The following is a 23,701-nucleotide window of genomic DNA, read 5'->3' on the forward strand; positions in this document are numbered from 1 at the left end:
ATGCCCGGGGCACCCCGGTGGGCTCCTCCCTGCCGGGCCGGGGGTGCTGCGTTCAGAGGTCGTGGCTCCGTAGCAGAGTTTCTCTGTGCTCCGTGGGATGCAGGGGAGCTGTGCCCGCTCCCATTCCGGTAGGATGTCCAGCTGCAGGGCGTCCAGGCCTGCAGGAGAGAGGCACAGGGCTCAGGCACCCCAGCACAGGACGAGGGGTGCAGGGGGCTGGGAACACCTGGTAGCAGTTCAGGTCGGGACAGTGATTTGGCTGGGGTAGAGTGGGGCTTTGGATGGAAACCCTTCCCGGGGCTCTGCAGGGGCACGGAGGCCCCTGCCAAGGTGCCTGGCAGCTGGGCTGTGGGTGGGACCCCTCCTCTCAAGGACAGTCCCCCCAGCTGTTCATGCACTTGCTGGAGGTCTGGGATGATGCCACTGCGCTCCCAGCTGTGCCCGTGGCAGCTCTGGCAGCTCAGGACAGGGGGTACCCCGCTTGTGAGCCCCCTCCCCTCATCAGCCTCACTGGGCACAGGGCACACAGAGCTCTGCTGCTACCTGGGACCACCAGAGCCCACCCTGAGGGCACAGAGCCCGTGAGGTGTGTGACTCCTGCAGCTCTGCCCTGCACGGAGACCCAGGGCTGTGCAGCACCAGCTGCTGGCACCGAGCCCGACCACGGGGCTGCTGCATCACGGCTCCGAGCTGCCTTCCCGCTGCTGAGCTCACCGCGCATCCCAGAAAAACAGCAGCCAGAGGACGCCAGCTCCAGCGCTGCCTCACAGGTGCTGAGTCCTTCTGGATTTATCTGGAAGCACCGGGAGAGAGGGAGCAACTCCTGGGCTGGGTGTCCCAGTGCTTGAGGGGTTCTCTGGAGCCCAGCGTGCCAGGGGGGCTTCCCCAGCCCCAGCACATTCCCTTGCCTCCCTTGCTCCTTGGGCACACCCTGAGGGAATTTCTGGAGTGTGGGTCCTGCTGGCATCACTCCCTCCAGCGCTCCCAGTGTGCTCCCAGCTGCCTGAGCAGCGGGGCCCATCCCCAGGGTGCCCTCCCCTGCAGATCCAGGGCCGTGGGGCAGCCCCGACAGCCGGGGCAAGGCGGGCAGCACGGTCCTGCTGGGCACTGCCAGCAGCCTTACCTCGGGTCCCCTCAGGACGCCCCTGCCCAGTGCTCGCAGCCCAGGCGGGAACAATGGCTCATTCGGCTGCATCCGCTCCGGAAAACCCCCCGGCCCCACTCGGGCTCCGCTCCAGGATGCTGTGGCTCACTCTTCCTCTGGCCTTGCAGGGGCAGGTGTGATGGAATCCCCCCACGGCTCGTACCCCGCGGCGGGGCTGCTGGGGAGAGCCCTCGGGAGGGACCGGGAGCTGCAGGGAGCCCAGCCCTGTGTCCCCAGCAGCCGGAACCTTCCCTGCCTCTGCTCACCCTGCAGCCCTGGGCAAGAGCAGGAGCACAAGGGCTGCTCGCCGTGTTTCTGGAGGGCTCTGTGTCTCCCCTCGATGGGAGCTGGGATATCCGTCTCCTCCTGGAGCCTGGCCAGACAGCCCTGGGAAAGGCAAGTCTTCTTCCATGGGAAAGTCCTGCAAGAAGAAATTCCTCTTTGGCCAGGCCAGCCCCACCATTCCCCTGGGCCCTGGTGCTCCATGGTGTCCCCAGTGCTGTGGGGCCAGTGGTGTGGGGATGTGACACAGGGACTGTGCTCTGCTTGCTGCCTTCTCCCAGCCAGCCCTCAGCTGCCCTCACCCCTCTCCAGGGGGAACCTTCCCCAAAGGCCTCCAAAGGGATCCCCTGCAAGAGGGGCTCCCCCAAAGCTGGGCCTGCCTGGGGCTAATCTCTCATTAGGCTTTCTCACAGATGACCCTAATGAGCTGTCCTGGGGGAGCCCCAAGCCAGGCAGAGCTGGGAGGAAGAGATCCCTGCAGGCAAGTGCGTGGAGTGATGCTTTGTCCCCATCCTGGCTTCTCCTCCCTTCCTTGGCAGGGAGCCGGAAAAGCCAGGTGACGGGGAGCACAGGGCAGGGCTGTTCCTCCTGCCCGCTCCTATGGAGAGCTGTGGCATTGGCTTGTGCTGGATGAGCATGGCCAGGACCCCTCGCTGTCCCCTGGGCAGCCCCCACCAGACCCCACAGCCAGACCCATCATCTGCCCCATTGTGTGGGCGAGTGCCCGGCCCTGTCCCGTCCGGCGCCAGCACAATGCGGTCTTTTTCCGGCCGGCGCTGGGGGGAGATGGACTCGGAAGTGCTCCCAAGGAAAAGGCCGGTTTATAAATAGTTCCTGGCTTCCCTTGGCTGCCCCATCAGCGCCTATCCCCAAGTCCTGCCCCTTGCTCCATGCCCGCTGCGCTCCCAGGCTGGGAGAGGAGCCTGGGACACGGACGTGAGCAGCCCAGTGGGACGTGTGCGAGGGAGGGCAGGACGTGGCTGTCACACCCTGTCCCAGGGCTGCACCTGCTCGGGCCACGGGGCTCCTGTACCCCAGGATGTCGAGTGTCAGCCCAACCCTGGGCAGAGGGCTCCTTCCCCCTGTGCCTTGGCAGGGGCTCTCAGCTGGGTAAGGTTCTCCCAGGCGTGCTCCAGCTGTCCTTGTCCATCTGCCCCGCACACCACCAGGGTTGGGCTCCTAAGCAGGGAGCAAGGGAAGGGCTGCACGGCTCCACAGCCTTCCCTGCCACCCCTGTGCACCACAAAGCAGTCCTGGAGCCCTGGGGTGCTGGTTCTGTCCTCTGTCAGCACCACCATCACCAGGGCAGGATGTTGAGCTCTCTGCACTGGGCTGGGTGACCCTTGCCAGCTCAGCTCCTTTTTGGGGCTTTTCCACTGCTCTGCATCTGCCGATCCCTCGGCCATCCCCACACAGCTGCTCCAGGGATCGCACTCCCCCATGACAGAAATCCAGATGTCACCTTCCTTCCCCCCCCCCACCTTCCTTCCCCCCTTCCGCTCCTGTCCTTCCTTCCTCCACCCTCCCGGCTCCTCACCCCGCTCCTGGCCCCTCCTGAACAAAGGCCCCGTAGCCATGGTTAATAATCCCCACAGAAAGGCCCTGCACAAGAGGAGAGGAAGGAGAGGGGAGACACAAAGGAGCCTCTGGGAGCCAAGCCGAGGAAGGGGGTTGGAAGGAGGCGTTTTCCTGAGCTGGAGGACACGGGCCTCGAAGAGGGCTCCCAGAGGTGAACAGAGATGGGGCGTGGGTACCCCAAAGTGACCTCATGGCACCCAGGGAGCAGAGAGCCAAAGGCTGGACAGTCCAGGAGGGTTCCTGTACTTAGCCCAGAGTGCAAAGCCTCATGTGAGCCCTAGAGCCTCCCCAAAATGCAGCAGCAGGGACCGGCAGAAGGTGCCCCGAGGGTGAGGGGAGCAGTGGCAGGGGAGCAGCCGGCCGCTCGCGGGCCGTGTGGGAAAGCTCGGCGCTGGCCTGCATCCCGTCCCTTCCCCGGGGAGCGGGGCCCTCTCGGCCCTGACGGTGCTGTGTGAAGAGGTGCAGGCCTGGGTGGACACAGCCAGAGGCTTCCGCCCTGGACGGCTGCCCTCCATCCACCCCGGAGACCTGCAGGGAGCCGGGCCAGCCCCCCACCCATCGGCACTGGCAGGGGTTCACTGGGGGCAGCCGGCACAGAGTGCCCCAGACCCACCCCAGCTGCTCTGGGCCCCACGGGCACGGCTGCGGGCTGCAGGGCTTGGGGAAGGCACCGGGCCCCCCGTCCCCACCTGGGACACGCCGAGCCCTGTGTCAGGACAGGCACAGGCACAGCCCGCGCTGGGCCAGCTCCCTCTGGCAGCATCCCAAGGCCCTGTATCAGCCAGGATCTTGCTGGGAGCACAGGAAAAGGTGGAAGGGGCTGTGGTGTGTGCTGGGATGCAGAGCCCCAGGCCTGGCTCTATGCTGGCCATCGCTGCCCTCCGGCTGCGGAGAGCCAGGCCCAGCGGGAGCCAGAGGAGGGAGGCAAATGCAATTACACACTTCCAGATCATTCCTGCAATCTGCGATGCTCAGATAACGCCGGAAAATCAGCCCTGCCCTGGGCAGGGTCCTGCGGATCCCAGGTTTCCAGCAGCTGTGCCAGGGACTGGCAAAGCCCCACCACTGCCAGGGGCGGAACTGCCTGCTCAGGCGCAGCCTCGTCTGAGAGGTGGCAGGAGCGATGGAGCAGGAGAGTGCTGGGGGGGCCCAGGCACCAGCATTCCCTCCACTGCGAGGGAGTGGGAGCTGTGGGAGCTGCTCTGTGCCTCAGGTGGAGCCAGACCTCTGCTCCCTGACTTTCCCACCCCAGCTGTGTGCGTGGGACTGCGACACCGGAGCCTCATCCACAGTTTGTGTGCATCGCTGTGAGTGGGGACTGAAGCCAAATCCATTAAGCAAGCAGATAAACAAGGAGGCGTGAGATCAGGCAGCAGGGAGGGAAGATGAAGGTGGCCAGCCTGCCACGCTCCCCACGCAGAGTCCCCGAGCCCGCCGGGTGCCACACACAGCGCAGCGGGGCGATTTCATGCCATCTGTTCATGCCTTGCTTTCAAATCCTTCCCCTCTTCCCCAGAACCGTTCGTTTGTTGGGGGGGGGGGGGGGAAAAAGTGAGTTTTCTTCAAAGTTAAGCAGGCTGAAGCCCAACCAACTGGAGGCAGAGCCGTGCAGTGAGAGCAGGGGGCTGTCTGAAGGTGGCACGCTCCCTGCCACAGGGGCTGGCCAGCCTGTTTTCCCCGGGGAGTGGCACTGCCCTTTCCAACTGCTGGGAATTTTCTGCAGAGGTTTTCTTAGCAACATTCTGCTTTATTTTTAACGCGGAATAAAAGTTAGCCCCAGAACAAAATGCACCAGGGGTGTGTCAGCTGAGTTCTCTGGCTTTGTTTGTTTTACTTTGGTGGATGCTTTCCCGTGGGCCCGCTTCCCTCTCGGGGTGGCATTTGAGGGGTTTAAACTGTGGTGTTTTGTGCGAAGTGGAACATCCCTTTCCCTGCTCCAGGGAGTGCAGAGCCTGAGGCTGCTCCAGTGCAGCATCCTGCCCTTTGGAGGGAGGGGAAGAGCAAGAACATTGTTGGGGAGTCCCTGAGCCCGGGGCACCCACTCAGGGGGTGGATTCCCCACCACAGACAGGGAGCTCCTGCGATGAGGTGTGAGAGCATCCCAAAACTGCGGCTGTGAAGCTGGAGAGCAGCTCCTGAGCATCCCATGGATGACGGCACATCTCCCTTGCACTTGTTCTTCCCAGCAAAGGGAGGAGGCCTCCCCTCTCCAGCGGCAGCGCGAGGGCTCTGAGCCTTATCTCTGCCCAGCATTGCCATTTTAAGCAACTGATCTCCTGGGGAAAAACTTAATCATTTCCGATGAATCACTGAGTGTGTTTGGCTGGGAAAACCTTGGTGGGGGGGGGGGTGCTGGTCAGGCATGCAGAGGAGGAGGAGGAGGAGGAGGAGGTGGAGGAGGAGGGCATGGGAAGGGCCGCTGCATGGCACCAGCCGGGGAGCAGGGCTGGGGCCGGGGGCCAGCACAGGGGCCGGCGGTGGGAGAGGTGCCTGGGGATTCCCAGGAGGAATGCTGTGGCTCAGGGGAACCTGCAGCCCAGCCCTTGAGTGGCTCAGGGAGGGTGGGAGGGATGCAACCCCTGCTGCCAGGGGACAGGAATATGGCTCACACTGCAGGGAAGGCAAGTGGAGGAGAGAAAAGGATGTGCAAAAGTTCAGAGCCTCCGGGCTGAGAGCGGGAGGAGAGCACTGTCACAGTTCCTGGGAGTTTGGGGCAGGCCCTGGGTCTTTTCCTCATGTGGGATGAACCTGAAACAGTGAGTTTGGGGAGTCCTGGGAATGGGGAAGCAAAACGGCTTTGAAGGGGGAGAAAACCTTTGTCCTCTAACACAGCCCCTCTGGCTCTGAGTGACCCGGGGGAAACTGAGGCACGGAGCCAGGCTGTGACAGGGCAGGGACACTGGGGCCGGCTGTCCTTCGTGGCTGGCTGTGGGCAACTCGCAGCACCTGGCGGGGTTTGTTGTGCTCCTCGCGGCTCTGCCCCGGGCCGCCGGAGGGGCCGGGCAGTGTTGGGCTGGGTGATTACCCCTGGATAATGGGAGCCTTGTGCAGCCCCGCCAGTCCCCCCGCCCCCGGGCCGGCCCCCGGCCAGGCTGCTGCCCCGGCCACCGCGGGGGACGGCTTCTCATAGCCACCCCATTCAGCAGCAGCTGCGCTGGGCTCGGGCCGCCGATCGCTGTGCAGCCCTGGGGCCCCGCCTCGGGGACAGGACGGGGCTTCCGGCGGGGCTGGGGGACACCGAGGCTCAGCGGGGCTGGGGTGCCGACCCTGCAGACCCTGATGATCTGCTTGGGACAAAACCCCGCTCCGCCCCGCAGTCCAAACTGCCCCCAGGTGTCTCTCGGAGCCCAGGCAATGACAAAGAGTGTTCTGCCTCCTTATTTTGTGTCTGTCCTTGTTTGGCGAGGGTTCTAAGGTGACCCAGCAGCTGTGGCTGAGCTTTAGGGCAGTGCGGGGCTGGGGCTGGGGCTGAGCAGGGCAACAGGTCACTTCTGATTATCGCCACCGCTACCCGCACATTGGACTCTCAGGGACTGTCGCCGTCGCCGGCGTTCCCCAAACACTCTGAAAAACACATCCCACGCCTCTGGCCCCTTCCCTGGGTCTGTGAGCGATCCCACCTCCAGCGCCCGGCTGTCTGCCCGGCTCAGCCCGTGCACGCCCGGACAGGCAGGAGCTCGCAGGTCTGCGAGCCCCTCCGGCGCAGCTGGGAACGGCCCGAGCGCGGCGGGGGCTGGGCTGGGGGCCGGGCCGAGCGCTGCCCGCTGCCGTGCGGGGCCGGACAGGGCGCTGCGGGGCTGGGCGGCGACGGCGGCACCCGCCCGGCTGCTGCTGGGGGTGATAAGCAGCTGCGGACGGTGGGCAGGCACCGCGCCTTCCTCCTCCTCCTCCTCCACCTCCTCCTCTCCTCCTCCTCCTCCTCCGCCTGACGTCAGCCCACGGCCCCGCTCAGTCTCGGGCGGCCGGCGGCGGGCATGGCTGGGGGGCGGTGGCCGGCGGGGCTCGCCCTGGGCTGGGGCTGCTGCCTCCTGCTCTGCTGCGGTGAGTGGCTGCGGGAAGGGCGGCGCCGGGCGGTGCGGGGCCGGGCGGTGCGGGGCGGACGGACGCGCGCACCTGCGGAGCGCTCCGGGGCGCGGCGATGGGTCCCGCGGAGCCCTGGCAGGGATGTCCTTCGCCCCGGGGACATCGGGCTGCAGCGGGGGTTGCGGGGCTGGGTTTTGCCCCTGTGCAGCTCCTCGGGGTGGCAGCCGGAGGGGTGTCCCCGCAGAGCCGCGGCGGGGCCAGCGCCGGCAGCCGGGAGCGCTGCGCCCCTCGGGCGGTGCCTGGCGCGGCGCCGGGAATGCTCGGATCGCGGGGTCGGGGCAGCCCAGGTGGGATCGGCCCTTCCCAGCGTGTGTCCCCGCCCGGACGGCCCGGCGATCCGCGGCGGGGCGGGTCTGGGTGCCCCGTCCCGCTCTCGGGGCCCCTCTGCAGCCCCCCAGGGCAGGGCAGGTTGAGGGGTGACCCACGTGCGTTCAGCGTGCACCGGGGTGAACTGGTTGTTGTTAGGAAGCATCCACCCCTTTCCTTCTAAGGAGTTTTCCCCTGAGCGCTGTGTTTCTCTTGGCTTTTTTCGTGCCTTCTTTTTTTATCCACTTTCCAGTCCATTTTCACCCTCGGGGGGTGGCTGCGCTTCCTGCCCTGCCCCGCTCCCCGCATCCCGCTCTCCCCTCGCCGGGGGCCCGGGAGCGGTCCCGGTGCGCTCGCTGCTCCCTGCCCCGCTGAGCTGCGGAGGTGGCCTCGGCGCTGGGAACCTGCCCAGGCCGAGGTGTTGGAGCCAAAGTCAGGCTCAGACCGGAGTCTAGAGCAGGCTGCTCCCACCCCCGTCCCGTGCCGGGATCCCCTTCCCACAGCACATGTGCTGAGCCAGGAGTCTCTCAATGGTTGGCGGCGTCGGGGTATTTGGAAGCCTAGCGACGTGAAAGGCTTGATGCTTCCCAGAAGCACAAGGAGCCACGGCCAAGACATTCCCAGGCCAGCCAGCGCTGCTGGAACGGGAGGCTGAGCCCACCCCGGGGCTGCCTGAGCCACCCCAGCCCTTTGTGCACCGCAGTCTGGCTGTTAGAGAGGTGTCTGGATGTTGTCACCGAGCTGCGGGGTGGGGTTGAGAGCTTTGCCTCTCCAGGTAGACATGGCGGGGTCCTGGCGGGCTGGTGGGGTTGTTTTGGGGTGCAGTGTGCTGGTCTGGCTGCAGCAGAGCCCTGGCTCCGTCCCCATCCCCGGCACGACGAGGGCTGGGCGGCGGTGGTTGGTGTGTGGAGGTGCTGGGCGCTGCTGGCCGTGCTGCTTCGTGCAGGGCTGGGGCTCTGCACCCTCTTTCTTCTCTCTGTGAAGAAGCCGGGGTGCGGGTGATGCTGTTCCGTGGGAGGTGGGGCGCCCCGGCTCGGCGATCCGTGCAGCTTTCCCGGGGAATAGGAGGGCAGCATGTGTGGCTGTGCGGCAGCAGGCGGGATCTGGCCGCAGCTGGTTTCCCTGAGAGGGGAACACAAACCCACGGAAACCTCAGGCATCCCACGTGCGGCTCCAGACCCCTGTGGTGCCCCTCCTGTGCTCCGGGCCGGGGGCTCAGCGCCGGGGGCTCTGCGCCGCCAACGCAGCCGCACTTCTCGCCGTCTCCCCGCACACCTCGGCTCTGCAGGAGGCTGGCGAGGGACTGAGCTGCTCCCCACCCCCTTCCCCAGCTCTAAAAGCAAATCTTTGTTCTTGCGGAGCTCTGGCTGCCGGCCGGCTGTCCGCCAGCCAGATGGAAAAGGCGCGGGGGCTCTCCTTCCTTCCCCGCTCGCTCCCTGCAGACGCCCTCTCCAGATCTCGAGGTCTCCGCTGGAGCTGTGCCAGGCACTTGGGGTGGATGGAGCTCGGTGCTGCAGCTGGGCTGCTCCACGCGTGGCCGATGGATCTCCCCAGGTTCCATCACCAAACCTGCAGCTGCGCTGGGCACAAAGGAGGATCGCCAAGTTCCCAGAGTCTGCTGTGCCAGGCCGGCTGTGCCCAGTGCCTCTTTAGCCTGCCCACGCACATAGCAAAAGGTCTTGGAGCTGTAGAAGCGAGCCTTGTGTCCCCAGGGTTCTGGGGGACCTTGTGAGTGTCCCCTTGTGTCCCTCTTCCAGCCTGTCCTGGAGGAGATGGGCAGCAGTGAGCCCTTGTTCCAGGCAGTGTGGGGGCTGCAGCGACCGTGTCGGCCTCCTCAAGGGCACTGGATGGCTGGGAGGGTTGTGTTCCTCATGCCAGCACCAGATGCCAGCCATTCTCCAGCTCTGAGCTCATGGTTTCGGTTGCTCCGCTGGCTGGTTGAGGGCTCTCATGCCGAGCGGGTCAGGGGGAGGACCAGCTGCTCTCCCAGGGGCTGGGTCTGCCTGAGGCCCTTGCCAAAGGTCTGAAAATGATAGAGAGGCCAAGTCTGGCCTGGTTGCCTGCAGTCCAGGGTGCCAGGGCTCAGCGGAGGGGCAGCAGGGACACACCCGTGCCCCAGGCTCGCCCAGTTGTGCAGGTGTCCTCCTGCAGCAGGCAGCCAAGTCGTGGCCGTACAGGTGGGCAGCTGCTTTGTACTCTCAGCCAGTTTCCTGTCCCCGGTGCGTGCTTATCTCTGGGACTTTCACCCGTTTTTCCAGCACCTTCTTTGCCGTGCCGTGCTTTGCTCATCCCTCTTTGCTTAGTGCCAACTGCAATGCACTGATGGGATGGGCGAAGGCCAAAACCTGTGTTTTGGGGAGTTCTGAGGTGGCTGGTCCTGCACGTTGGGGCCTTTGCTGTGGCAGAAGGGCCCCTGGCTGCATTCTGGCAATGTGCCACCCCATACCCACTCCAAACAAAGAGCGTTCTGTGGGCACGGCGCTGCCCTTTGAAGTCGCCTCGGTGGTGGCTGTTACAGAGCGGGCGCTATCAAGGGAGATGTTGACACAGCTGCTTCCTCCAAGCCTCTTGTCCCCAGCTCCCATACCTGGGCTGGCTCTGTTGCTTGGGGACAGACTATTGTCCCCTCTGCAGGGCTGTGTGCCAGCCCAGGGCGTGCAGACCCCCCTTTGCTTTGGCAGGGATGGTGGCAGTGACATTCCCAGCCTTGCTGTGATGCCGCCCTTATCTCTGCTCTGCCCGGCTGGGGCGGCTCTGCTCCCAATCCCTTGGGAAGCTGCTCCGTTCCCTGTCCTGGATCAATAGCCATTACCTTTCCCATCCGCTCTGGAGCAGGGCCAGCAGCTCCATTACTGCTGCGGGCAGCTGGGCTGGGAGGAAGGTGGGGTGCAGGGATGGGCAAGCTCTGCTCACAGGGGTGCTGTGGCTGGGCAGAGCTGGGCAGGGAGCAGAGCAGCAGCGAGGGGACACCTTGGGAATGCTGCAGGGATGGATGCTTTGACTGCTGGGTTCCTGCTGGGGCAGCAGGGTCAGAGCTTGTGCAGGGAGCTGGGAGTCCTGGCTGTGCCAGGGCTGTGGTGGTTGGGGACGTGCTGCCTCCCAACGGTGTCCTGGGGACACAACTTCCAGGGGACACCCCCCTGGTGGGGGCACGACCTGTCTTGTCCCCTCTTTGGGAACAGGATCGCTGGCCTGAGCCCATGGGCTCTCTGTGGATGCTGAAGGCAGTGGGGTCCTGGCTGTCACTCCTGCTGGGCTGGGACACAGTGTCTAGGGGATGCTGGCACAGCTCTGCCCCACAGCTTTCGGGGGATGGAGATGGGGACAGGCTGTGCTCGGACAGCCCATTCTTCCCCATTCATCCTGCCCCTAACAGCAAATTCTGCCCCACAGCTGCAGCCAGCAAGCTGGAGATCTCCATGCCAGCTGTGGTGGAAGTGGAGATCGGGGGCACAGCCAGGATCGAATGCAACTTCTACATCCCCGAAAATGCTTCCTACACCTACATCGACTGGTTCTACGTGAGTGCTGGCCTGGGAGAGCAGCTCTGGCTGGTGGGCTGGGGTGGCAACCAGCCCAGGGCTTCCTGCCGGGCTGCCCAGCCCAGCCTCGCCCCTCACCTTGCAGATGGACCGCAGCAACAGGCAGGTGAGGCTGTACCACGTCACGGCCAGCGGTGTCCTGGAGGATGACACGGACTACAAGGGGCGGCTGTCACTGGAGGAGGGCAAGGCCCTGTCTATCAGCTCAGTGACGGTGCAGGACGCCAGGACCTTCATGTGCCAGGTGGGAGCTGGCAGCTACGGCATGGGCGAGAGCAGCACCGAGCTCAGAGTCTACAGTGAGTGACAGGGCGGGAGGGCAGCATGGCTGGGCAGCTGCTCTGTGGGGCTGGCAGGGATCCCATCCGGTCCCTTCTAACACGTGTGGGGTGGCTTCTCTTTCCAGAGGTCCCCAAGACCCCTGAGATTGAGCCCAGCTCAGGAGGCATCTCTGTGAGAAGCAATGAGGTCCCAGAGGTGAGGAGAGGCTGCACACAGGTGACGGGGAGGCTCCCTGCTAACCCTAACCCATGCTCACAGCTGTCTCTGCCACCACAGATTGCCAAGTGCTTGAGCAGAAACAGCTTCCCACCTCCCAACATCACATGGCACAAGAATGGGGAGCAGCTGCACCCAAGGGAGAACGGTGAGTTGGATGGGGATGGGGAACCGGCTCAGGAGAGGGGCTGGCACCCAAAGAACCCAAGGGTGGCTGGAACAGCGGCGGTGTCCCCTGCAGAGGTGATGATGCAGTCGACGCTGACGCGCGAGTCGAGCGGGCTGTACACGGTGAGCAGCGTGCTGTACGCGCCCGTCACGCGCGAGGACCGCCACTCCCGCTACCACTGCACCGTGCACTACTGGCTGCGGGGACAGCAGCACGCCCTGGAGTCACAGGAGGTCAAGCTCAACATCTTCTGTGAGTCTGGGGCTGGGGGAGCCGTGCTGGTGCCCTGCAGCAGGGCTGGACACTGACCCTGCCCATCCCTGCCCCCAGACTCCACCAAGCACTTGAAGATGCAGGTGGTGTCGTCCTCGGCGCTGGTGAAGGAAGGGGACAATGTGACGCTGGTCTGCGAGGCTGATGGGAACCCACCGCCTGTCTTCAGCTTCTTTAAGAAAAACGTGAGGCCAGAGGGGACTGGGGCACCCTTCCCTTGGCAAACATCTCCTGGTTGCTCCTTGTCCCCTGCCTAGAGGGCTCTGAGGAGGGGGATGCAGTGGCTGGGTGGCAGGGGGCCTGTGTGGGGCTAAGGACTCTGCTTTGTGCCCACTGTCTGCAGCTGGATGAGTGGCAGGATCTGTCGTCGCCAGAGTCCGACAGCGGGGTCCTGAACCTGCACGACGTGAACAAGAGCAGCAGTGGCACGTACAGGTGCCAGTCGCTGGACCTGGATGATTTGTCACAGAAAGAGGAGGATGTGGATCTTGTTGTGAACTGTAAGACGGGGGGGGAATGGACCCTGTGGATCCCACGGTGGGTGCTTTCTTCCTCCTGCTCACCCTGCCCTGGTCTCCATCCCTCTCCTAGATATTGAAGGGGTCCGTGTGAAGATGGAGCCATCCTCAAACCTTCGCGAAGGGGATGATGTGAAGCTGAGCTGTGATGCCCACAGCCCCGTGGCCCTGAATTACCAGTGGAGTGATGGGAAGGTGAGCAGGCATCCCAGTTCTGTCGTGTTCAGGCTCAGCCTGGGCTTTGCAGCAAATTGAGCAGAGTCAGGAGCTTGCTCCATCTCCCCTGAGAGGCCAGGGGGAGGATTCCCTCTTCCATGGGCCTGCATTGTCCACCCCAATGTTGTCACTTCCTGGCCAGTACTGCAGGGAAGTCCTGTGCTTGCAGCCTCCCTCCCTGTGCATCTGAACCCCTTTGGGATGTGGGCACAGAGGGCTCATTGCTGGGGACATCCCTTCCCAACAGGGTGAGAAGGTGGGGGAAGGGAACCAGCTCGTCCTGAGGAACCTCACCTTTGAAACCTCCAAAACCTTCAGCTGCAAGGTGATGGCCCCGAGCGTGCCAGGGCTGGAGCAGAGCAAGCAGGTGTTCGTGACTGTTGAGGGTAAGACCTGGTGTGGGTGCAGAGTGACCCCTGCCTGCCCAGCACCCATTCCCCTGGGAGCTGTGGGTGCAGAGTGACCCCTGCCTGCCCAGCACCCATTCCCCTGGGAGCTGTGGGTGCAGAGTGACCCCTGCCTGCCCAGCACCCATTCCCCCGGGAGCTGTGGGTGCTGATGTCCCCTGCCCTCAGGGAAGCCGCGGATCGTGGCCATCAGCTCCCCGCTGTACGTGCGGCAGGACGAGGTGGTCAACCTGACTTGCAAGGCCATCGCCTTCCCCCGTCCCACCGTCCAGTGGAGCATCAACGGCACGGTGAGAGCTGGGAGGGGCCAGGCTGGGATGTCCGAGGGGCTGCCCAGGCACTGAATCCTGCTCTGCCTGCCCTGCCCAGGCTCACGAGTACATGGACAACCAGCACATCGCCAGCAACCTGACGGTGCGGGTGAGCCACGACCTGCTGCAGGCGGGAGCCAAGTGCCGGGTGTCCAACACGCTGGGCGTCAGTGAGAAGCACATCCAGCTGGTGGGTGAGTGTCAAGTGCTGCTCCCTGTCCCAGGACCCCCCAGCAGTGTCAGTCCCGGCCGTGGCCCCGGTGCCGGCTGTGCCGTGCTGCCGTGGGGCGGCTGAGCTCGGTGTTTTTCTTTCCCTGCCTTCCTGCTCTTCCAGATGATTCCATCAGGAAAGGTCAGTCTGCTGATGGTGTCCGTCAGGACACGAGTTATGCTCACCTCCAGCCTGGGGAGGGAGCTTGGCTGCTGGCTCTACACTGCTGCTCTCCCTGCTCCTCTCCCTGCCGAGCCAGGAGGGAGGTGGAGGCTCTGGCTCCAGCGGGGGGAAAGCTGCCCGCTTGTCCCCAGCGCGGCCACCAAGGGCAGCTTCTTTCAGCCCAGACCTGCTGGGCAAGGAAGCAGAGAGATGGCTGGTGCCTTGCAGGAATTCCTGATATCCACCCTGCTGTGGCACCGGGGGCATGGCAGCCTGGAGCAGAATTTCCGTGTTCCTACAGAAACTGCCCCAACAGAGCGTTTCTGTGCCGAATTCTGCATCCTGCAGGCAGCTGGGGAAGCACTGGAGCTTTTTTGGGAGAAGGGGCCCTTTCCTAACACACGGGGCAAGCTGGAGAGGGTCGTGGTGGGACAGGCATTAATTTCTTCCTCTCCCTGTTGTGTTTAGATCAAAAGTCAACAGCAGAGAGCCAAGGGGTGATCATCGTGGCCATCATCGTGGCCATCCTCGTGGTGGCCGTGCTGGGCGCTGTCATCTACTTCCTGCACAAGAAAGGCAAGATCCCGTGTGGCCGCGCCGGGAAGCAGGACATGTAAGCACTGCCGTGGGGCTGGGGGTGCTTGCCATCGCTCGTGCTTCCCATCCCATCCCATCCCATCGCTCCAGCTGCTCCCTGCCCAGCGCAGAGCGAGGCGGGAGCGCGGCCTCGGGGGCACCGCGCCGGGGGCTCGGCGGCTTTTCCAGCTTCCCACAGGGCACTGCCGTGCAGGGAGGAGACAGCAGAGTGGTAGAGCAGCCAGGGGGGCTCTCCCTGGGCAGCGGCTGCGCAGCCCAAAGCTTTCTGTGAGCTGGAGTCTCTTTGACCCCAGCGCTCTGAGCCCCGGCCCCACTGCAGAGCATCCCCTGAGATGGAGCCCCAGGGCTTGGCCGGCCACGTGCCCTCCCGGGTATCGCAAACGTGTCTCAAAAATTGTCACCTCCCTCCCCTAGCACAAAGCCAGAGGCCCGTAAAGACAAGATTGTAGTTGAAGTTAAGTCAGATAAACTTTCCGAAGAGGCGGGGCTCCTGCAGGGCGCCAACGGCGAGAAGAGAGCCGCAGCTGACCAGGTAGGACAGAGCGCCGGGCCGGGGCCGGGAGCGCAGCTCAGGGCCGGGGCTGCACCCAGGTAATGCTTCGCTCCCCTCCTCCGGCACTGCCCAGCCTGCACGGGCCTCCATCATCCATCAGCAGCGCTCGGGGGAGCTGTGGGAGGGACGGGAGGGGACAAAGCCGGGAGGGGACAAAGCTCTGCCCCGTGGCAGTGCCCACTGCCTGCCCTACTTGGCTCTGCCTCCTTCTGTGGAGCAGGAGCCGGGCTCCCCAGGGGGCTTTGGGAGTAGGAAGTGAAAATATAAAGATCTCTGGCCAGAAGTCAGGGCAGTGGCTGCAGGAATGGGTGCTCTCAGCCAGAGTTCTTGGGATGAGTCTTTTGGGCCATGTGCTTTCCCCTCACCTGGGATGGAGCAGCTTTTCACAGTGTCACTGCTGGGTCACCACTGTCCGTGCCAGCCACAGGATGCAGCACCTGAGCCCACTGAGGTTATATTTGCCTTGGGCCGGGAGAGAGCCCCTGCCTGGCTCAGCCACCCTGGGGTGCCCCAGCTGTCCCCCACCCCACCGTGTGTGCCACTGCCCCACCTGCAGCAGAGGATTTGGTTCGTGTTCATCCCTAACCGTGTGTTTTCCCTCCCCCTCTCTCTGTTTTGGCGGAACTGAAGAGCGAGAAATACATCGATCTGAGAAACTAGAGAGGAAACCTACTAAGTGCTTTCTTCCTTCGAACCTTTCCTGCTCTTGGATTGCCTTCTCCCACCCCTGCTCCAGCCCCTGGGGAGCACGGCCAGAGCCCACCCGTGTGTCACCGTGCTGGGCGTGCAGGGGCCACCTCCCTGACTCACCTGGCCATTACCTCAGCCCTGGGCTTGCAGGTGTTGCCTTAGCAGCAAAGCTGGACTCGCTTTACTACTCCAGAGAAGCCACAGCAATATTAGGAAGAAGTATCCCATTAATCCCTACTTGGTGGAAGGATTTGAGGCTCTTTCAGGTAATCTGTTCTGTACAGGTGTGGGAAGGTTTTGATGTGGTTTTTTTTTACCCCGACCTTGCTCAGAGAGGCTGGTGAAATTGGCTTTTAGGATGTCCGAGGCACCTTAGCTGTAGTGGAGTGCAGGTTGGAGGAGAGAGGAGTGGATGGAGGGGGTTTGTTAGAGAGCTGGTGAGTTGCTGAGAGGTTCTTGGTGCTTTGCTTTGCCTTTGAACTGTTCTGTGTCAGTTTAGCCCTGTGTATCCCAGCAGGGCTGTGATCCCGTGGGAGGAGAGGACCTGGCAGAGCAAGGAAGGGGTGCCAGTCTCCAGAAAGGCTTTAGGGTGTCTGGTTTGGAGCTGTGCTGACCCGAGGGGCAGGGCTCCCCTCTCCCCTCTGAATTGGGTTTATTTTAGGGACGCTGCACAGCTGCTGCACCAGCAGGTCCCAGAGCTCCCACAGATTTCAAATCAACATTAGCCAGAGCCAGTCAGTGACGTCTCAGGGTTTTTTTGTGCTCAGCCATTGCCAGCCCCAGGTCCAACTCCCCTCTGTGCTTCGGTGGCACCTCTGGCCCCACGCTGGGGCAGGGCCACGGGCAAGAACCTGCCTTGAGCTTCTGTCCCAGCCCTCTCCTGCCTCACCCCAGAGGGATCAGCCCCTCGTGCCTCTCAACCACGGCCTCTGAGCTCTGCTGGCCACAAGCCTCTGTCCTCTGGGTGCCCCAGCGCTGTCCCCAGCACAGCCCTGACCAGAGGGGAGCCGTCCCCACCTGCTACACGTGGTGTCCAAGCAAAAGCTTTGGTTTATATATATTTTTGTTGGATTGTGTGTACATTTCCAGGAGTTTTGTTTGGTTTGGTTTATTTTTTTTTTTTTTTGTCCGATACTTGCAAGGTTTTTTTTATATATGTGAAAATAAAGTACGGATTCAAAGCTGAGTGCTGGAGTTTGTTCCCACAGGCAGAAGGGTGGGCAGGGCATTCCATAATCCCACGGAGGTTCCAACAGGACACATTTATTATTATTATTATTATTATTATTAATATTATTATTATTAATAATTATATAGTTAAATTATATAATTTATATATATAATATTATATATAAAATATATATAGATTAAAAATATATAACAATTAAAAATTATTATTAATAATAATAAATAATAATATTATTAGCAGCAGCAGCCCCTGTGGCTGCTAATACTACACTAATTACTACCAATGTGAATAAATCTATTTATTCTAATAAATAATCCTAGTTTTAGGTAGTAATAGGTGATTACACCACTGGATCTTACAAGATAATATTGTCAATAGACTTTAACAGTAGAATTTATTGATAATTGTATTAATAGCTAATGCCAATACTACAGGAGATGATAATAAACACTAATATACTACTAATTAATGCAAAATATTGATGAAGCTAATAACCAGCCCCTGTCCACTACCCTGAGAGGACAGCGGGCAAATGATGGGTGACACTGGAGGCCACTGGGTGACCCCGAGGCCTTGGGCTCCCCTGGACTGCACTGGCAGAGGTTGGTCCATTACACCAAAGTTGCCCCAGCTCATAATAATTAACCCCTGTGTCCTCATTTGACCCCTGGATCAATTAACAGAGACACAAATGACCTCAAGTAACCCCTACGACCTCAAGTAACCCCGACCAGGACCTCAAGTGACCTCAAATGACCCCAATGACCTCAAGTAACCCCGATCAGGGCCTCAAATGACCCCAAACAGAGACTCAAATGACCTAAAGTAACCCCATTGTAACTGTGATCAGAGATTCAAATGACCTCAAGTAACCCCCGTGTCCTCATTTGACCCCAGATCAATTAAAAGAGCCACAAATGACCTCAAGTAACCCCAATGACCTCAAGTAACCCCGATCAGGCCCTCAAATGACCTCAAATGACCCCAATGACCTCAAGTAACCCCGATCAGGGCCTCAAATGACCTCAAATGACCCCAAACAGAGACTCAAATGACCTAAAGTAACCCCATTGTAACTGTGATCAGAGATTCAAATGACCTCAAGTAACCCCCGTGTCCTCATTTGACCCCAGATCAATTAAAAGAGCCACAAATGACCTCAAGTAACCCCAATGACCTCAAGTAACCCCGATCAGGCCCTCAAATGACCTCAAATGACCCCAATGACCTCAAGTAACCCCGATCAGGGCCTCAAATGACCTCAAATGACCCCAAACAGAGACTCAAATGACCTAAAGTAACCCCATTGTAACTGTGATCAGAGATTCAAATGACCTCAAGTAACCCCCGTGTCCTCATTTGACCCCAGATCAATTAAAAGAGCCACAAATGACCTCAAGTAACCCCAATGACCTCAAGTAACCCCGATCAGGCCCTCAAATGACCTCAAATGACCCCAATGACCTCAAGTAACCCCGATCAGGGCCTCAAATGACCTCAAATGACCCCAAACAGAGACTCAAATGACCTAAAGTAACCCCATTGTAACTCTGATCAGAGATTCAAATGACCTCAAGTAACCCCCGTGTCCTCATTTGACCCCAGATCAATTAAAAGAGCCACAAATGACCTCAAGTAACCCCAATGACCTCAAGTAACCCCGATCAGGCCCTCAAATGACCTCAAATGACCCCAATGACCTCAAGTAACCCCGATCAGGGCCTCAAATGACCTCAAGTAACCCCTGTGTCCTCCTTTGACCCCAATTACCCTCATTTCACCCCACGGTGGCTTCTTTGAGGGTTTTTTCCACCTTCAGTTGGCTCCCCGTGGCCCCAGTTACCCTCACTGACTCGTTCTGGGTTCCCACTTGCCTCCTGTGTCCCCCTTTGTCCCCAAGTGGGGTCCCCTGGGCCCCAAATGTCCTGGGGGCTCAGCTGGGCCTGTGTGTCCCTGAGTCTGTTCCATTTCTGGGCCCCTCCAGGCTCTGGAATGTTGGAGTGTGTGGCAGAACCTGGGGTTATTGTATCTCCTCTATGTGCAAAATACTCATCTATTGGTAGATATGAATAGGTATCAATGAATAGTCAATGAATATATTCATCTATTCAAATACAGTATTATTTTCTTATCTCTATTAATAGCACATAATAAATTCAAATAATTTTATTATTTTTATTATATTTTATATATATATATAATTTATATATTTATTATTTCTAGAATTGTGATGCCTATAGATACAATGTGTGTTTATGCATAGTTGTAGGATTTCTATGCAGTAACTATAAAAGTCTGCAGAATATTCCCATGGATTCCCTTGGGTTCTCTCCCTGGGTGGTAACTTCATGTCCTTCTTGGACCTGATGGATTCGAGCCTTTATTCATTGATTCTCCCAGAATATGTTTAATTATTGTAATCTTTGTATAAATCTTTCCTGGCCTCTGCCAGCACCCACAGTATAAATCTGAATTTAACAGGTAATTGTGGTAAATAATTATAAAATAACTCCAAAGTCAGACTGCAAAGGATCCAGGAGGCTGAAATCCTAAAATATTCATTTTCCAGCACTCCCAGAAGCACCACACCACACACACCATATGCTACAACAAAGGAAATTTTATTTAAAAATAAAACTTTGTTTTGTTTTCTTTCTTACTGACACAGGTGAATGAAATCCCAAACAAAGAAGCTCTTAGTGGGCAGCATACAAGGATGGAAACAATTAATAAATAACATTAGTATAACCTCTAAACATTAACAATGCATCTGCAAACAAAATGAGGACTTTAAACCAAGTGAACCTTAAAGCTCAGCTACTCTCTGTAAGAATATTTACCTTCTGTTTTTCCTTATTCTTTACAGATCTGAAAGGATTAAATACTGCTATTATAATTTTATATTAATGACACTATTATACTTTTTTTTTTTTAAATATTTCGTGAAAATCTCAACATTTTTTAACACTGATATTTTACAAATTGGTATTTGTCATCCGTGAGAAAGAACAACAGTAACAGCAGTTCCTCCTCCGCTGGGAATTTCAAACAAAAAAGATTTCTAGGAGGAACTTTAAAAATAAATGTCCTTATTCCCCACTAATCTTTAAAGTGGCACCTTTGAGAAGGTGCCCTGGGAGTTGCATTTTTTCTTGCTCAACTGAAAATAAAAAAAAAAACCCAACAAACCAGCCAAGCAAACCACATTTACAGTAACGAGCCTGCCTCAGGATTAGCTACAGTAATGGCACCAGTCCGGTGCACGAGGCCTCATGCTGGGCCCTGAGCATGCCTGGCCCCCCAGGGGAGGGCTGGGGCAAGGACATGCACTAAAAAGGGAAAGATTTGGGATTCCTGCTCGGCTCCCGGTGGCGCTGGAAATCACCGGGATCCTGCTCAGGAGGGCACCTCCCTCTTCCCACAGCTCCTGCTCCTCTTGGGAGTGTTTCCTGCTCCTCTTGGGAGTGTTTTCCACTCCTTTTGGGGACAGCTGCAGGGCAAACCCAGCATTTTTTACCCCAACCGAGCCCGTCCCACAATGCTGACTTGGCCCCGAGCTCGGCACAGCACCAGTCCAGACTGGAAGCTCCACGGCTGAAATGCTACAAAACACAGTGTCAGAGTCCCAGTGACAATCACCCACCTCTCCTGCTCCTCCTTTTCACCCCTTCCCAAAGCAGTTCCGTGCTCAAAGGCAGCTCTGCTGCTTGTCCAGCTCTGCTCGTTTTCCCAGAGGGGCGGATTCTCGGATCCAGCCTGGCCATGCAGCATCCCCTTAAGAAAGGCACTAGACATTTGGGTTGTTTTTTCCTTTTTAAAGTAGCATCAGAAAGTTAATTTTCTTCAGAATAAAGAAGAAGGAGGTGAAGGGAAAGAAGAGCAATCAGTCTTGGGCTTAGAAAGAACAAGAAAATTCCACTGGGCAGTGCCTGGATTGAGCTGGCAGAGCACAGCCACAAGACATGGCCAGGACTCTGCTGCACTCAGTGGAATCAGCAAATTCTTAACGTGTCTAAGGAAGAAAAGGCAAGACTTAAGTTTCTTAAATCAGTTTGAGACATAAACAAGTGCACAGAAAGGACACATGCAGAGAAATCAGTGATACATGCCACAAAAGATTGCTCTCTCTAATCTCTAATACCCGGAACAACATCCACAGGAACATCTCTTGGCACATAGACCCCAAAGACAGGCCTGGAACAGCTCTGCCAAGCAAGGTTTCACTGAAATTACAGCCAGCCTGCCCTGAGGGGTTTGGAGGGGACAGGGAATCACTGCTCTGGTCACACACACGGGGCAGGACAAGAGTTAAGGCTTTGGAGCAGGCTGGACTCAGCTCTGCTCAGCCATGGCAAGAGTCACACTGACACACTGAGCTCACACAGCAGGGCAGACACCAAGCAGCTCCAAACCAACCCAGAGCCGAGTGGGAGTGTGAAAAAGAGGGAAATAAACCCCTCACTAAAGGGTTTTCACCTGCATCTCCAGGACAAGGGACTATGTGGCTGCTCAGGCCCCCCAGTGTGACACAACAGCCCTCAGAGCTGTCCCCTGCTCCTGCCTCAGCAGCACCAGTGCTGCCCTTGCTTCTCCAGAGGCTCCCACATGCCCAGCACATGCCACAGGGAGCAGGGCTGGCACCCCTGGCAGCTGCTCCGGAGGCACAGGAGGAAGAGCAGCTCTTATTCCCCTTCTTCTTCCCCCAGGCACTGACCCCACCTTGCCCAGGGCTGCTGGGGGCTGTGCCCAAGCCCTGCGCCCTGCAGAGCACCCTGCCCACTGCCAGACCTGACCCCAAAACAGCAAAGGCTGCTGCTCTCTGAGCGTGGCAGATCTCCTCACGCTGTCTGAGAGTGTTTTCTTCACTACAGAAAGGAGGGGAGTAGAGACACAGCTCAGCCTGCCTGGAAGCCACTGCAGCAATTCAGAAAGCTGAAACCTTTGCTTTAATTAAAAACCCACTTTCTGCTCTGCTAACACTTGTGAAGGCCTCTCTGCCAACTGCAGCCATCTGGCCCAGCCTCTGGATTCCTCAAAAGGCCAAACTGCACCTGACTGCCAGAATCACTCCAGCAATATTCCTTGGCCTGGTGACCCCTTGCTGACCTCAGGCAGATACAACTAATGCTGGACATGCTCCAAAGGCCAAGAGCCTCTCAGGCTGTCAGGCTGTGATCTGTCTGTGCCTCCTGGATCTAAATCCTCTCCAAAGGAACCATCCACTTCTCCTGTATGAACAGAGTTAAGTAGCTGAGTAGGCAAGTCAGGTTTTTCCAATGTAACAGCTGAGTTCTGACCTTTAAAGCCATGTGATCACTTCACAAATACAGAATTTTTTCCCCCAGGCCTGGTTTAACACCAGACCTAGCAATACCTTAGAGAAATGGAAATGGAACAGAGAGCCCTCATGTTCTTTTGACAGCCATGCAGAGAACTGCTGCACTTCTGTGACTGCAAAGCAGGTGACATACCAACAAACACATCAGCTGCATCTACCAATTCCACAAAACACCCTGGCACGATGATGGCTCCTGCAAAAGCTCTCTGGAGGAGGTGAGGGAATGTGTGTGAAGGCCACTAGCCTGCAACAGCCACCATGCAAAGAAGATAAATAAAACATCCTATTTACCAGGTGCAACATTCCTAGGGAAGAGCAGTGGGAGTGCCCAGTGCTGGCTGCTCCAGCCCAGCAGGGCCACAATCAAGTTTGAGCACTGAAGCACAAAATGCTCAAGGCTAAGAGAGGAGAAGCAGCAGCCCCAGCTCTTTGCTCTTGCTCAAATTCTTTCCCCCTGTCCCAACCCTCAAAACCAGGTCAAGCTCCTCCAGCTGCTGGAATCTGGTGCTGCCAGTGCAAGAGCACACACTTGAGAGAAATCCAACTGCCAGCACTGCCAGGATCAAAATCCCTGACAAAAGCTCATCCTGCTCTCTCCAGGCAGCAGGGGAGGACTGGAATCAGAAGCAATAACTGCTATTATTACAGGCAAGGGGGACATGCCATGGCCAACAGGAAGCAATCAAATGATTCTTCCAAGGTCTCCTAAAAATTCCCAGCAGAAGGTGACCTTCCAGCTGCTCTAAAAAGCCTGAGCCAGACACACAGCAGCGAACAGACCCAAACCTAGTACCATGAACCACAGGACACACCACACCGACCTCGAGACTTTGTTTCTCTGAGCATCCACTTAAAATTCACAGCACAAAACAACACCCCCCAGCCTCCAGGGCATGGGCTCGGGGATCCCTCCTCATGATACTTTCTCTACCAACACCCTGGAAATAAATCTGCTCTCTCAGACAAGAGGTAGGGGTAAAGGACTCCAAGACATACACTGTATAAAACACCGCTCCACTCCGTTTCATCCCACTGCTTTGAAATCTGGAACCACGAAAACCTGATAACTGATTCTCTTAAAGAGGCAGGACTGACCTCAGCACGAAGTCTCTAAAGGAACCCCCTTCCCCTTTGGTGCACAGCTGGGCAGCAGCTGCCCAGGCAGTTGGTCCACAGCAGCTCAGGTGTGGAGGTGGTCGTGTGCTATGTGGCCACGTGCGCAGGGGAGGAGATGGACACGAACTCCCGCAGAATATTCTTGGCCATCTCAATATTGTTATGTGCAATGACCAGAGCTTTCTGAATGTCCTGATATGAGTAGCCTTGGCTCATGAGGTTCTCGATCTCGCTGGAGAGGTGCAGGGAGGAGCTGGCCCCGCTGCTGGCTCCTCCTGCTTGGCAGCTCCCGGCTTTCCGCTCCGAATTTATCCGCCGGGGCAGCGGCTTTGGCGGCCGCTCTGGGACCTGGGAGCTGTCTGAAAAACCTGCAAGGAGAAACAAGTGCATCACTTCAGTGAAAAGAAGTGGAAATTTTGCTTGGAACAAAGCTGAGATGACATCAGGGGGATAAAAAGCACTTCAAAAAGCTGTCACTGAGCTCCGCCGCTTTCTCCAACCCTTTTATCCTCCCTCCC

The 23,701-nt window shown here is 58.6% G+C and overlaps 2 protein-coding genes across 4 annotated transcripts in view; one reads left to right on the forward strand and one right to left on the reverse strand.

The window, feature by feature from the left end:
- The first annotated feature begins 6,919 nt into the window (after positions 1-6,919).
- Positions 6,920-16,726, forward strand: MCAM (melanoma cell adhesion molecule). Of its 3 annotated transcripts, XM_082296830.1 has the most exons (16): positions 6,920-7,045; positions 10,787-10,914; positions 11,021-11,234; positions 11,342-11,412; positions 11,494-11,581; positions 11,675-11,854; positions 11,933-12,060; positions 12,219-12,375; positions 12,467-12,588; positions 12,857-12,995; positions 13,185-13,306; positions 13,386-13,521; positions 13,662-13,679; positions 14,169-14,313; positions 14,712-14,829; positions 15,481-16,726. In XM_082296830.1, the coding sequence occupies exons 1-16, from the start codon at positions 6,979-6,981 to the stop codon at positions 15,508-15,510; spliced, it is 1,863 nt and encodes a 620-aa protein (XP_082152956.1). In that variant the 5' UTR covers positions 6,920-6,978; the 3' UTR covers positions 15,511-16,726. The 3 variants fall into 3 exon arrangements, with proteins under 3 accessions (XP_082152956.1, XP_082152958.1, XP_082152957.1); XM_082296832.1 differs by lacking the exon at positions 14,712-14,829; XM_082296831.1 differs by lacking the exon at positions 13,662-13,679.
- Positions 16,727-19,398: 2,672 nt separating this feature from the next.
- CBL (Cbl proto-oncogene) overlaps positions 19,399-23,701 on the reverse strand; it is a 35,397-nt gene continuing 31,094 nt past the window's right edge. The window contains exon 16 of the mRNA XM_082296969.1: positions 19,399-23,551. Coding sequence (XP_082153095.1) covers positions 23,271-23,551 — 281 coding nt within the window. The 3' untranslated portion in view covers positions 19,399-23,270. The remainder of the gene's footprint in view (positions 23,552-23,701) is intronic.

The sequence above is a fragment of the Coloeus monedula genome (assembly GCF_965178545.1).
Source record: "Coloeus monedula genome assembly, chromosome: 25".
NCBI lineage: Eukaryota > Metazoa > Chordata > Aves > Passeriformes > Corvidae > Coloeus > Coloeus monedula.